This window comes from Myotis lucifugus, unplaced genomic scaffold (assembly GCF_000147115.1).
Source record: "Myotis lucifugus unplaced genomic scaffold, Myoluc2.0 scaffold_1, whole genome shotgun sequence".
Lineage (NCBI taxonomy): Eukaryota > Metazoa > Chordata > Mammalia > Chiroptera > Vespertilionidae > Myotis > Myotis lucifugus.
Genome location: NW_005871049.1, coordinates 22,476,347 through 22,491,528, shown reverse-complemented (window position 1 = coordinate 22,491,528; position 15,182 = coordinate 22,476,347). Strand labels below are relative to the sequence as shown.

Here is a 15,182-nt window from a genome sequence, read left to right as displayed (position 1 = left end):
AGCAAAGAAGTAGAACAAAACCAGTGGTCATGAGACAATGACAAGACCTGAGCAAAGGATGGAGGCACTGTTTGAGGGCCGGGGGTTTCTCAACCTTAGGGCTTATAAACATCATCATCAACTTTAAGGCTTATAAACAAACCTTCGTTGAAGGTTTTGTGTGAATGAGTAATGTTAAAAGTGTTCCCGAAAGATTGATCTGGTGGAGTGGCATGCCAGAAGCCAGAATGGTCCTAGCTGGTTTTGCTCAGTGGATAGAGTATCAGCCTTTGGACTAAAGGGTCCCAGGTTCGATTCTGGTCAAGGACACATGCCCAGGTTGCGGGCTTGATCCCCAGTAGGGGGCATGCAGGAGGCAGCCGATCAATGATTCTCATCATTAATGTGTCTATTTCTCTTTCCCTCTGCCTTCCTCTCTTAAATCAATAAAAATATATTTTAAAAAAAGAGGATAGTATGAAAGCTACTTATGAGTTCAGCTAGGTGATGAGAGCCTGGCCTAGCATGCTGAGAGAAATATTAGAAAAGACAGAAAAGTTACTGGGGTGTGTAGAGGGCAAGTCAACAGAATGTGATGATTCACACTCAGTATGTGGTAGATAAGAGGGAGAGGGCAATGACAAGGTAACATTCAAAGATATCACTGGAAAGGAAAACTATTTTAAAGGCAATGGATAGAATTTATGTGGAGGTTTTTCCTTTATTTGACTGTAATTAGTCTGGTTTCTGTTTAAGGTTCACTCATGAATTAATATAATTAACGATAAAATGCTTGGGTATAAATTTTACCCCTTACCAAAACTTAGACAAGTTTGTCTACTTCATTGAATTTCAGTATTTTTCATCTGTAAAAGGGTGATAGATCTATCTCATAGAATTATTATGAGAAATAAGTGTAGGCATAACACTTTTGGCATCCCTTCTCTAAGTCATATACTAGTACATCAGAGAAAAGCGATCTGTGAATGCTTAACTTGTCTCTGGTTTCAGAAGTCTGTTTGCAGAACAAGAATCTTAATTTATTTGTACATGTTGAATTTTCTTTCACAACAAGGAACTTGTAAACAAGAAGCATGAATCTAAATTTCTGAGGTTATTTTGACTGTGTTTAAAGAAATATTATGTTACTAATCATCATATACTATACATAAGAACTCATGTACTTCTAACTGCTTCTAGGCCAAAGGATTTCAAAGTACACTTTTTCTATGTCCACTTCCAATTATGAATTCTTTTTTAATTAAATTTTTTAATGTTGACACTATTGCAGATGCCTTTCATCCCCCCACCTTTGCCCCCCTCCACCTACCTCCCCCTCCCCCTCCCTTGGCCCTCACCACACCATTGTCCATGTCCCTGGGGTTGCTAATTCATCATTTCTCAGCTTCAGAACATAGATCAAGCAAGTGAATGGTGAAAACACTACTTTTTCCCTGCTCTTTAGGGAAGTGGTAACTAGTTTCAGACTTAGAACAAACTCTTTTGGGCTATTGTGAGAGGACCATTATTTGCCAAAATAGTTGCATTAAATACATGATGATTCAAATGAACATGGGGAGATTGGTTCCCCCAGAGAAAATCTAAGCCAATTTAGCCCATTGATGCCTTAAAAAGGGAACATAATGAGTTATGTTTTGACAATATTTTTTAAAGAAAAAGAGTCAAACTGTAATGTTTTCAACAAAAATGACATTTTTTTTCTAATCATAAGATAAGGAAATACTATATACAGTTCATCTCTTAAAAGGCAGATTTTCTCTCCAAGTGACTGTAGGGATGGATAGTATGATGAGCTACATAGGAAACAGTGATACCTTGGTTCAGAGAGATGTGGATTGTGGTTTTGGAAAGCCACGTTCATTGCTGCCTGGGTGGTGAAAAGAATATAAATATGTATGTGTTAAGCCTGGGAGAACCTGGAAGTGTTTTGAACTTGGCAAAATTAAATTTCACATTGAGATGTTTTATGTTTAGCAAAACTCAAAACATATTTTGAGAATCGCTTTCTCCCTGAAGTTTATACCTCTGGGTATTTTAAGCAACCTTTTTATTTCTGGTTCATTTCCAATATTTTATGAGAGATTGCTGATAACCATGGGACCTTCTTCTTTGAACTTAGAAATTTTGTTTTGCCAATATTAAATTGTATTCCAGTCCAGAAAGCCTGATTTCAGTTTAAAATTGTAATTTGTGCCTTGATGATTGGCCATATATCTTCAGACTCCCAGTATGTTTAATTATATTGAAATGCTTAATTATTCTGCCTAATATTGGATATGTAGTTTTACCTTTATTGTTGTGTTTCACTGGACATTTGTTTCTAAAGAGATCAGGACCTAAGCCATTTAGCATGAAGGTTTCCTTTAACTTTTATTTGTTAGGGTGAGTGCATAACTATACATATATATATATTTTTTTTAAATATTGCATATATGTTGAATATATTCAAATAGGCTCCAAATTCAGCAATTCTCTCTGTAAGCCAAGTTCTGAGAAAAATATATGGAACCATAAGTTATTTTGTGTGTGTGTGTGTGTGTGTGTTTTTTGGAAATGGCCTAACAGAAATGACTCAAGGCCTGTTTTCTCTTCCTATCATACATGTGTGGCATTTTTGAAGTCATGAAAATAAACTATAGAGCATAAGGTCAGAATTATTAATCACCCTACTTAGAAGGACCTTTTCATATTAAAATGTTGAAAACTTTAACTGATCTTTGAAGAATTTTGCTTTGTATATTTGATTATCACTAGGGCACATTTTTATTATATAACTAGAGGCCCAGTGCATGAAATTTGTGCACTCTGGGGGGGGGGGGGGTCCCTCAGTCTGGCCTGTGCCCTCTCGCAGTCTGAGAGTCCTCTGCAGTTGGACATCCTTAACGCTGCCGACCACCAGGGGGAAGCTCCTGCATTGAGCATCTGATCCCTGGTGGTCAGTGTGCATGATAGTGACCGGTCCTTCTGCTGTTCAATTTGCATATTAGCCTTTTATTATATAGGAAGTTTATGAGAAGGTGTTATTCCTAGCTAGAGTTTTACTCTATGTAATGTTCTATGTGTAATTTTACAGAATCTACAGTTCCCACAGATTTTCATTCCAAATAACTAAGGGAATTCATTAACATGAAGTACACCATCAAAAAAAGATTCTGAATGTCTCATTACTTTATAAAATGTAAACATTGAACTTTTAGTGAGGATTATAAGGCCATAGAAGACAACTTTTTTGAATAAAAAATTAAAACCTTTTGGTCTCTGCTTTTGCCTATGAATATTTATAATTAATCAGATAATTTTTATATGTATTCACTATTTTTGTGCTTACCAGTAGAGATGCTCTAGTCTAGAAGTCCCATATTTTAAAAATACTGTAAACATTACTGTTTCTTTAGGAAAACTTACTTTCTTTAATTTCTAAATGGCCACTTGGGTTGCTTCCATTTCCTGGCTATTGTAAATAATACTGCAATGAACATAGGAGTGCATATGTCTTTTCAGATTAATATATGTATTGGATTTCTTCAGATATATACATACACACACACAAATTTTATATATATATATATATATATATATATATATATATATATTCAGAAGTATAATTGTGGGGTCATAAAGTAGTTCTATTTTTAATTTTTTGAGTAACTTCCATAGTGTTTTCTATAATGGCTGCATCAGTTTGCATTTCCATCAACAGTGCATGGGGATTTCCCATTCTCCACATCCTCTCCAACACTTCTTATTTATTGATTTATTGATGGTAGCCATTCTGACAGGTGTGAGGTGATATCTCGTGGCTTTAATTTGCATTTCTCTGATGATTAGTGGCGTTGAGCATCTTTTCATATGTCTACTGGCCGTCTGTATGTCCTCTTTGGAGATGTGCCTATTCAGGTCCTCTGCACATTTTTAAAAATTGGACATTTCCATTTTTCAACAAAGTATATAATGTCTATCTGACAGTACAGGTAACATCCTTGCTTCTGCAAATCTAAAAAGAAAGGAACCACCTATTCCTTCACATCTCAAATGACACCTTCATGTGGTTGAGTCACCAACATGACCTCAAATTGAAATTTTTAGCCAGGCAGCACTTCCGACTTAATATCTAACTTTGACAAATGACTAAAGTCAGTGATAATAAACTGCTATAACAATACAATAAGTAGTAAGGAATAGTTAGCTTTTAAGAAGTAAATTCTATGAGCAGGCTAGTAGTATGAATCAATATCCTAGAGTTTTCCAAGGCTCAAAGGGGGTAATGGTGATGAGGGTACTTTGTTAATAGTAAGCACCACACGTTTGATATTAGTATAACTTACTGACACTTTATGGAACTTTAACGGTTTAAAATGTTGAAAATAATTTTGACTAGGGACATGTCACAGATATTTCCATTTTTTGCTTGTTTTGGTGTGAATAAAGTTCCTTTAATTATCCTCTCAATTGTTTAAGGTCTCTAGGACTATGAAGAGAAGAAATAGAAATCAGTATGTGGAGTCAAGTTTTTAGAATGTCGGTGCATTTTTAAATTTCATAAAGTTTATTTCGCTGAGCACATGTTGTTTTGTGGGTTGTACAGTGGGAGATATTAACCGAAGTAAAAGGACTCCAGCTTCTGACTTGGGCCCAAGAGGAAATGTTTTACAATGATGAATAATAACCAGAAAGGTTGGAATGCAGCATTTTCTCTCTTAACCTATCATAATAGTAGACCAAATGAAAGTGGAAAAAAGTGGGAGAAAAGATTATTCTGTTTGTGTGTGGGGGAGACCAGCCAGTGGGCAAAATATAGCTTAGAAAATAGAAAGTAGTAAATACCCATGAACAGTTTTACTTCCAGAAAGACATCAAGATTTACTCCAAGAGCTAGTGTCAATATTTAGAAAATAAACAGACTTAATGTAAAAAGAAGTATCAGGGTTGATTCCTACACTGGCCACAAATGCAAATAATAATGGGGCTAAAGGGAAGAAGAAAACAAGTGTTTGCTCTGTCATTACAAGATGTACAACCTGGGAAATATAAACCAAATTTGCTAGTATATTCATTATTTGCACAGTATGAGGAAGGTAGTTTTTAAAAACATATTAACTACCAATATTTCATTTAACTAAAGCTTGCGACAAAATATTAGGGTGAATAAAAATTTTTCAATATTTATTTATACAGTTCTTGATCAAAGTTCTTTTCTGTCAGTGTTTTCTCTTTTGAGACAAAGAGTTCAAAATGAATATTTGTGGTATGGGTGATATTTTAAAAATGTCCTGAGAAATCCTATCCACGGGCATTGTGGGCTATAAAGCAGATTGATATGGTATTTCAATGGATCTTTTGTTATGGGAAAATTTTGGTTTTCTGACTTAAAAAAAAAAGATATGTTTATTTGAAAACTTAACATTTAATCATATTTGTAGTGCAAAATTGCTTTTGAAACAGAAAAAAAGATTTAAAAAGACAACTTGCTTCTTGTGTTCTGTGTTCAGAATCTATTGATCAATTTAGATTAATCTTGAAACTCTTCCATATCATGAAAAATAACTTTATTATCAAATATCGCCATATTCTGGAGGAATATTTCTTGCTCTAGCGTGGTATATGTGTATATGCATGTTTATTTGTTTTTGTATTTCAAATCAAACATTTGCTTTTGTATTGAGATTATATTTTATTTCGTGTTCAGGAAAGAATTAAAGAAGACTGTGTTTAACTCTTGCAGCAGTTCTGTTCTCCTCTAAATTTGGAGAATGTTTGGACAGTTTACTTATTTATTTATTTTAATAACCAGCGATCCAAACAGTCTATTGCACCACACCCCCACCCCCACTCCAAAAAAATTCTGCTTTGGTAGATAAAGGCATCTTGTTTTAAAGTGGCCACATAAGAGTCATGTTACTCAGAAGCACCTTTTAATTCAGTTTATGAGGGAAAGGTTGCGCATCTTATTGAGCTCATCATTTGTAGCTAACTGCATGCACACTCTTTAATTGTAGTTTAGATGAATTTGTTCAGTTTGTGATAGTATATGGTAGAAGTGAAAATGCAGGTCTTGAAAAAAAAGTATAAATTATTTAAATAAAACACTGCATGGGATGCTTTCTTAATGAAAGAAAAGAACACTGAAATAATTGGATTGCAAATACTTTTTTATTATTAGAAATTTAAGAAGGGAATGTGCTAGATGGAAAACATTCTTACCCTTATTTTTTGGAAGAGTATTTCTGAGAGTCTATATAAGAATGTATCTTTCTTTATTTTTGTATTGTATCAAGAGCTTTTAAAATTTTAGATAATTGTTTCTTGGAACTTAAGTTAACTTTCATATGTGTCATCATGGAAGAAAAAAATTAGTGTGCGCATATGAAATGACACCAGAAAATTATTTTCTTTTTTAAGTAGTGAAACATTGTCTTCAAAATGTATATATTAGAAGTTTTGCTAGATCTTACTTTTCCTTGGGAATTTTCTTAGTGGTTGTCAATCATGTAAAAATATTTGACTTTTGAGCCTTCACTGTTGCTCTTGTCTGAGGAAATTTTCACTAGGCCTTTCCTGGAGACTGGAGCAGGCCTTCACATGACATAATGTTTCCTCCCTAAATCCAATATCAATAAAAGCAGAAAGTTCAAGATCTATATGGAAAAAAGTGTAATAAGAAAGTGCTCTCGGCTATTGTTGAGTCTTTGAACTATCTCTCCAAATCCCATAAATCTCATGATATCTGATCTGTTTAGTTCAGTCATGCATTTTCTGAGCATATCAGTCTGGGGCTTCAAGAAAAGGGGACACGTTTCCCATAACTACACTTAATATATACTACTGAAATAACAACGAAAGGTAGCTGCCTTTTAATTGTTTTTTATTAAACAATTAATTCATTTTAGATTGAAAGAATTTGAAGTACTCCTTCTTTCGAATGGTTGAATATCTAGTATTTTAGGTCTTAAGATAAATTTGTGAAGTATGTAGCATGGCTAGCCTCCTTTTTGCTGTACACAACGTATTCCCCATTCCGTGGCATTTTCTTATTTACATTTTCTTTGTGCCTTAGGACACACATTGAGGTCCTACTTTCTGTCAGGCCCTTTGGCAGTGAGGGTTACTGGTGAGCAGCACATGCTTCCTGCGGTCAGTGTTTTTAAATTGAGACTGAGGAATCAGATGATTGAAAACATATTATGAAAGCCCGTGTGTTGCTTTATTTCTGAGAAAAGTGCAGGCAGGACATGGAAACGATGAGACACCTAATGGTTAGTCGGGAGCACCAGGTTGCCGGAAGGGCTTTCTGTAGCTGCTGCCTGAGGAGGCTCTTAGCCACTTGTCTATTAGAGTTGCTCTCAAGCAGTAATCAGCTATCAGATGTCAGCATTCATTCAAGTAAATATATTCATCTTCTTGAGGGTATTTAGTTTGCAAGTATTTTCTCCTGAGTCGACTGAAAAGCTCTGCTTTTGACAACAGTAGTGGTTCTTTACTTTGTGTGATCCACCGGTGACCTTTCCCCTGCAAAACATGTGGTGACTGTGTTTATAAACTCATGCATATTTTTTGCAGACAGCTTTTAGGAAATCACAGATTGGAAGCCTCCTTGAAGCTGGTCCCTGAACCACAGTGTTGGACTACGTATTCTCACATTAGGGTATAGGGAACCACAGTGTTGGACTACGTATTCTCACATTAGGGTATAGGGAACCACAGTGTTGGACAACGTATTCTCACATTAGGGTATAGGGAACCACAATGTTGGACTACTTATTCTCACAGACACTCTTTTCTAAAATGTGTTTATTTTGTCTTTCTTGGTCTCCGATTAAAAATTTTTTTGTAGTACGATGAATGCAAATAGTCTTCAGGAGAAAAACAAAACCTGTGGTTTTCCATGTAGTTTAAAAATCGTTCTTTTTGACATTTTATTTTGAATTACTGGTTAGCTCTCAACCCATTTTTGACCATAGGAATCCAAGCAGAATTCCAGATAGGAAATATTATAATTGCACTTGGGCCCTTCCCTAGTATTGTCATCTATAACCGGTTTCCTATATTGCTTCAAGTTCTGCTATCACTAGCCTCAAATCACTATGTTAAATGGAGCACAGGAGTGATAATTCATAGTTTTAAAACTTTCTCTCTAGTTTTGTTTTTTAATGCAAAATAAATAGAAAATACCCCGTAGAAAGAAAAACAGAAAACTCCAAAGTGCACTTGAGAATTACAAATATTTTGGAGCTAAATAAAAAATATATATTAGCTTATAATGCAAATTCTAAATCCACATTAATATAAATTGTCTTGATCCAGTATGCTATACCAATGATAAGTAAAATATTTTAGCATGATGAAATAGGACACCTTAAGGAAAACTTTAAACGTGTGAAATATAAAGAAAGAAATTGTGCATTTTAATCTATGTGATAGCTGCCCGGGCTGGGTAGCTCAATTGGTTAGAGCATTGTCCCGATATGCCAAGGTTTCAGGTCTGATCCCAATCAGGACACATACAAGAATCCGCAATGAATGCATAAATAAGTGGAACAATAAATTGGGGTTTCTATCTCTTTCTTCCTTTCTTTCTTTCTTTCTTTCTTTCTTTCTTTCTTTCTTCCTTCCTTCCTTCCTTCCTTCCTTCCTTCCTTCCTTCCTTCCTTCCTTCCTTCCTTCCTTCCTTCCTTCCTTTCTTCCTTTCTTTCTTTCTTTCTTTCTTTCTTTCCTTCCTTCCTTCCTTCCTTCCTTCCTTCCTTCCTTCCTTCCTTCCTTCCTTCCTTCCTTCCTTCCTTCCTTTCTCTCCTTTCCTCTTGCTCTCTCAAATCAATAAATATTTAAAAAATTTGTATTAGATTGAAAATTCCAACATGTCTATTTTTTTCTATTGATCATATCAAATTTTAAAGATCGATAAAACTTACAGGCTATCAAGTTTACACGTAAATGAATTGGCTTAGTCACTCACTACTACTTGTTTTCAAAGAAATATTTGGTTTTCTCCTGAAGCAATTTTTGGCATATTGAGAACCACCTAACTCTTCTGAAGCTATTAGTTCGGAAAAAATGACAAATAAAAAATGAACTTATGTGCGCCAGAAAAGTTTTGTCTCCTCTTAAGAATTGTCTGGCCTTGTGCCTTTTCGTCTCCCCAGAAGTAATGTTTTTGCTTCTGTGAAGTATTGTATCCTTGGACTGCTGATTCTGTTTGATATAATCCATCAAGACATGAATCCTATTGCACGTGAAAAGTCATTACAAGAAAATAAAAATCTAAAACACATTTGAGTTTTATTTTACCGTACTACTTTTATTATATAAATGTAGTACTGACAAACTGTGTTTTGTTTGGTTGAATGCCTCAGCTTTCAAGTCAACCAGCTGATTCAGAAGAAAGTAAAAGTTTATTCTTGCAGGAAAAAAATACTAATAATATAGATGATGATAATGATAATTATTTGTACTAATGGGAGCTTGTTAAAAATGTAGGGTTTGAGGCCTCTCTCCAGACCAGCTAAATCAGAGCTTGCATTTTAACCAAGTCTACTGTGATTCCTATGCAAACTGATGCTAGAGAAGTATTAGTGTCTCTAGCTGCCCCCCCAGCACTAAGGAAGCAAGCCAGGCTGAGAGTCACTGCCAGTGAGTGCCCACAACAATTTGTATAATAAATACATGTGATGGAAGATTTAAATAATTACCAAATTTGGATTTACTTTAAAGTAGGGTGAAATCTTGAAGAAAAAAAAAGACAATGCAAAATTTATTTTTATGAAAACTAACAAGCCTTTTATATAATAACAAAATATTTTATTTAGGCAGGCCACTATTTCCTGGGATGTCTGGCTTTAGGGGAAGTGGAACATCAGAGGTTTCTGTTGCCTGTGAGTGAAACTGATTAGAATCTGGATTCAGTTTTAGGTATCAGGAGCAACCGCTTAGCCAGGGCTATAAACTGTTTTACAGACTTTTCATTACTTTGTTTCTCTGATGGTAAAGGATAGGAAACATCTCTTTACTTCTACAGGCTGCCATTCCATTGACATGAGAGCAGGAGAGATGGGTTAACGAGAGAATTCTAATTCTAATAAAAATGTTTCTGTATGTTGCACTGATAAACTACATTGAACTAATTTTTATTTTCTTCCTTTCTGGATTTGCACATAAACCTAATCCCTTATCACATATCAGTATTTTTATGAGGGAACTAAACTGGGTAAATAATTTTATATGTTAAACCTTTGATCAAAGCCTAACGCATGTATAACTTTCAGGATTAAAGTTTAAATTTCACAAAATAACTAATTTTATTAGCTAGCATTTTATAGCTAAAATTCATAAGTCTTACAGTTTGAATCCAGTAAAGGACAGTGATTTGAAAAGCATGGATTTTGTCACTTCCTAAATTTTTCATGTGTTGCCTTACTTTTGGTTTTGCAGAAGAAAAATCTAAAGCAAAATTTTCAAAAGAAAAGTTTGTAAACTTGTATCAAAAAACAAGTATCCAGAACTTTCAAGGCATTTGTCCATATTTTACTACCTCATGATTAATTTATTATTTCTCTTAAGTTTGTGGTTTTCTAAAGTTATTATATGTTGATTTCTGATAGTACTTAGTGATTGGTTAATTTTGGACTCAAATAAATAAGGAGGCTTATGCTGATCTTTTAATGAGCCTTGTTTACATTGATTTTGCTTTTAAATATTTTCCACTTTAATTGAACTTTTCTTTTTTTTTAGCTGTGTTTTGGGGCGATATTGCCTTAGATGATGAAGACTTAAATATCTTTCAAATTGATAGAACAATTGACCTTACACAGAACCCCTTTGGAAAACTTGGACATACCACAGGTACGGTTGTATTGGTTTCAATTTGCATTAATTTAGAAGAGAATATACTCTTTAAATGCTATAATGTCTCTCTGAACAACTTTGATTTCCTGGACACAAATGAGCCTATTTAGAAATTAAAGATTTGCTCATAGTTTTTATTTCATTAGTTAATTTATTTAACCAACAGGTTGTGGTGTTTAAGTGCTTTGGAGATATTAACTCTTTGAATCCTCCTAAGAACCCCAAGAGGGTAGATACTAAAGTAATTGTGATTTACAAATGTGGAGATTGAGGTTTAGAAGGTTATATAGTTTGCTTATTGTCACACAGCCAAGAAGTGTCTGAGTCAGGACCAAAATTCAATTCCGAGGAAGGCCAAATTTCACTCTTGAGCATTATATTCAGTTGCCTCCCATTTCCAGTTGCAAATATTGAGTTGCAAAATGTAAAGTATTCATAAAGTAATTATACACAGACTTAGTTAGATTCATCTATCTTTTGATATAATTTTTATGAAAACCCGGAAGACAATTTTAATTATAGTTGTTTGACATGCTTGAATTGTGCCTATATGAGACTTGTAATATTTAAAAGGTTGTTTGAGTTCTCATTTTAAAATATTTTCATTAAAACTTGAAAATTGTTCATATTATCTTGATATGATTTTTATTCTGTATTATATTTTGGAGGACATTTGCAGCTTTAAAAATTCTTTTTGTAGCTATAACTAAAAAAATTCACTCAATGTAGTGCTTTTTGATCTCATTGAATCTCCCCTCAAACCCAGTACTATTTTTATTTTCTTCTGTTCTATGGAAAATAAAATATATAGTTTATTTGTGGTATCCAGCAGACAAAAACTTGGCTTAAGACTTTTTACTGTGAATTAATATCTCTGTCCAATTTGATTTTTTTGCACCTTTTGATTATGCCAAATTTGAAAAAGTTGATAGGATAGTGTAAGAGGCACCACCACAATGGTATTCCCACTTAAAGATGCAATAATTGTTACATTTATCATATTTGCTCTGTGTGTATGTGCATGTATACTTGCATAAGCACGCATAAAACATTTTGAAATTAATTGCAAACTACATAGCATTTTTATATTAAGTAGATTAGCATTCACATCTTGAAAATAAAGATATTATCGTATATAATCAAAATACCACTATCACATATAAGAAATTTATATCATAACACAACTTACAGATTTATTTAAAATGATAATACATAGTTCTTTAAGAATTGTATGCTCTAACCTTTGTTATGTGTAGGTTCTGAAACATATCCCAAACATAGGAGGAACGCTACATTGCAGTGTGCTCACATATAGTACATTCCTGTAGGACACTTGTATTGACAACTCTCCAGTTGCTATCTCACACTTAACCGGGCCACAGAGACAATGGATTTGGACAAGAGAGCAGTGAAACAACTCAGCAAATCCTTGATTTATCATGTTACATTTCATTTCTTACATAAATTTTTGTTAGCTTCAACTTTGGTCAGGTCATTTCTTTAACCCATTGTCTCTCTTCATATTGGGAGAATTCATTTTCTGTGATTTAAAAAATGGTAATACTATTTAATTTTGTCATTTCATTTATAGTTAAGCTCTGAAATAGTAATAGTTGGAAGAAAACTATCATTATTTTAGGTAAATAGCATAAAACAGGTTATACTCTCAATCATAAAAAAACACATTCTAAATGAATATGTGAAAGGTACATGTTTGAAAGTAGTTTGCATTATTCAGTTACATTTCAATGTAAAAGTATTCTGTTTTATTTTTTACTTTATCTTTTTCCTTTCTTTTTAGTTTCTTTTGAATTGATTCTATTTCTTATTTCTTAATTTCAAAATATATGGTCTTTCCCACAAATATTTATTTAGTTTGAATATTTTCATTTTGTTTTTGGAATATGTGAGAAATAACCACCTATTTCATTCATTTTCTTTTTTTTCTATTCCAGTGAACTATCTAGATAGAATTTTATTTCAATGCCTATAAAAATTATTCAAAAATCCTAAATATAAAAACATTATTCACTTTGATAGCCTTGAAACATTTTATTTGTCAAGTCTATAATTACTGTAATCCTAATTACCTTAATACTAAGACATTTCTCACAATCTGTTTCAGTCCTATAGAATATGAAACATAATGGTCACTTTAAACATATAGATGCCATCCTTTAAAAATGTTTCTTGTAACTGTTTAGGAATGAACATGTTTAAGTATTATCTCATCTCTCTAAAATGTTCAATGAAAAAAATTTCAAACATTTTTCTCAAGGGGCACAGCAAAAATGTGACCATGTAATGCAGATAATTAAACAGAATCTTAGACTGTGAGCAAGCACTCTAACATGTTTACCTTATAAGGACCTAATTGATTTTTGATAAGGTGCTTATATGATAATAATTTTTATTATTTTATTAGCTTCAATCTAGGTCATTAAGTTACAGTGTTAATTTCAAAGGGGGAAAAACAGATATTGAGAGGTAAGAGTTCAAAGTCCAGATTGCTGTTTTTATGAATTTCTGGTCCTCTTTCACTGTTTTAGCCCAAAGAGACTCATGAATTCGTGGTATGAGTCTGTTTGCACTTGTTCTGATATCATTCGTGATCATATTGGTTGTTTGCTCAGTGATACCTCTTTGTAGTTTGTCTGTTAAAAATTCAAGAAGGGAAACTAGGTGGTAAAGCTGAGAGAGCATTTTTATTAAAACCCTAGAATAAGAGGACTTGATTTTCATAAAATATCTGTTTTCTGACTTCTGACAGGAATCTACCTATTCTAGTCTTTGTTGTTAAAATTGCAAGAAAACATATTTCCTTTTTTTGACCCTTGCTTCTGCCTTTTAAGTTACAAAATTACATCTATTTTTGTAAATTTGATCATAACTTGGGAACAAAATTCACTCTCTCCGTTTTCTCTACTGTTTTTATTTCCATTTGCTGATTTGGCGTCTGAAAATGTTCAGTTTGCATTGGGGAAATAGCTAGAATGCAGTCAACAGGGCAGAATAACTTGCTGTCATCCCATGTGATGTCATTGCCACAGTGAAGAAAAATGTTTCAAATTACCAATAGATGACTCAATTTCCGTGATGTCCAAATAAAGTCATGGAGAGTGCTCTCTGGATCTCCCTCACGGCCTTAGTTTTAGTTACCAAAATTTGCTAATGTATAATTGTTCTCCTCTTCTAAGATTTATGGATATTCATGACTTTAACTTTCTAAGACCACATTAAAAAAAGATGTCACAAGAGAAATTAATGTAGCCTATTACTATTGTTTATTTACAAGAACTTCAAAATACAGTGTTTGATTTAACTATTTTATTTTTATTTTTAAGGTGGATATGGAGACCATGGTATGTCAAAGAAACGAGGGGCCCTCTACCAACTTATAGACAGGATAAGAAGAATTGGCTCTGGTATATCAATGTTTAAAGTTGCAGACGCTTGACTTGATGTACAGTAAATATTATACTCATAGCAGTTCAGTTTGCCATTATGATGCAAAGTATGTGAAGGCTATATGCTAAGAAAGAGTCCCTTATTTTTATTGTTAGTTGATATTTGATGTAAGTCCTTTAGAACTTAATGGGGGACAATTGCAATGTTTTGTTAACTTATTTTCAGCTTCTCCTTATTTAAAAACGCATTAGGTATTTATATTATTGTTAATATGTATTTCTAGTAAATGGAGTATCACACCAAGGTGTTTTATTAACCATGGAACTACATCAGTTTTAATCAAATGAAAAATATCATGGCTGCTTGAAATAAAATTCACTTAAATTGACAAACATTTATTAAAGAGTAGCTGAATTTTTTTTGACCCTTCCAAAAACACATATAGAAAAACATTCATAATTAGTTAATATTTATAGTATTGAATTTATGAACCCCTATTTGTAGATTTGAGTTGGGTTGGTTTTTTTTTTTAAAGAATGTTCAAATTTCATATTCTAACCCCTTAAATTGATGGTTTAATTTTTCCAAGCAAAGATGATTTGCTCCAGGGTATTAAAGAGACATGCTGTACACCTGAAACTAAAACAAAGTAATATTGAATGGTAAACTATAATTGGAAAATAAAATTTAAAAAAATACATTAGGGACATGACATAGGGCATATAGTCATATTTATTGTGTCTGAAGTGTCTACTGGCCATAGGATATTTGTGTTGGCAGTGATAGATGAATAAGAAAAAATAATTCTGCAAATTTAGTAGCAAACATTTATGAAAGGCCACCAAGACACGTTAACGACTACAGATTTGAAAGATGCTCCAGGATCGACTACATTTTATGTTGACCTGTTCACTGTGCACCGATGTTGCTGTGTACCT

General features: G+C 33.3%; 1 protein-coding gene across 1 annotated transcript in view; it reads left to right on the top strand.

The window, feature by feature from the left end:
* The window catches only part of TLL1 (tolloid like 1), a 126,456-nt gene that overhangs the window by 32,217 nt on the left and 79,057 nt on the right, over window positions 1-15,182 (top strand). The window contains 2 exon segments of the mRNA XM_014456162.2: window positions 10,723-10,833; window positions 14,181-14,261. Coding sequence (XP_014311648.1) covers window positions 10,723-10,833; window positions 14,181-14,261 — 192 coding nt within the window.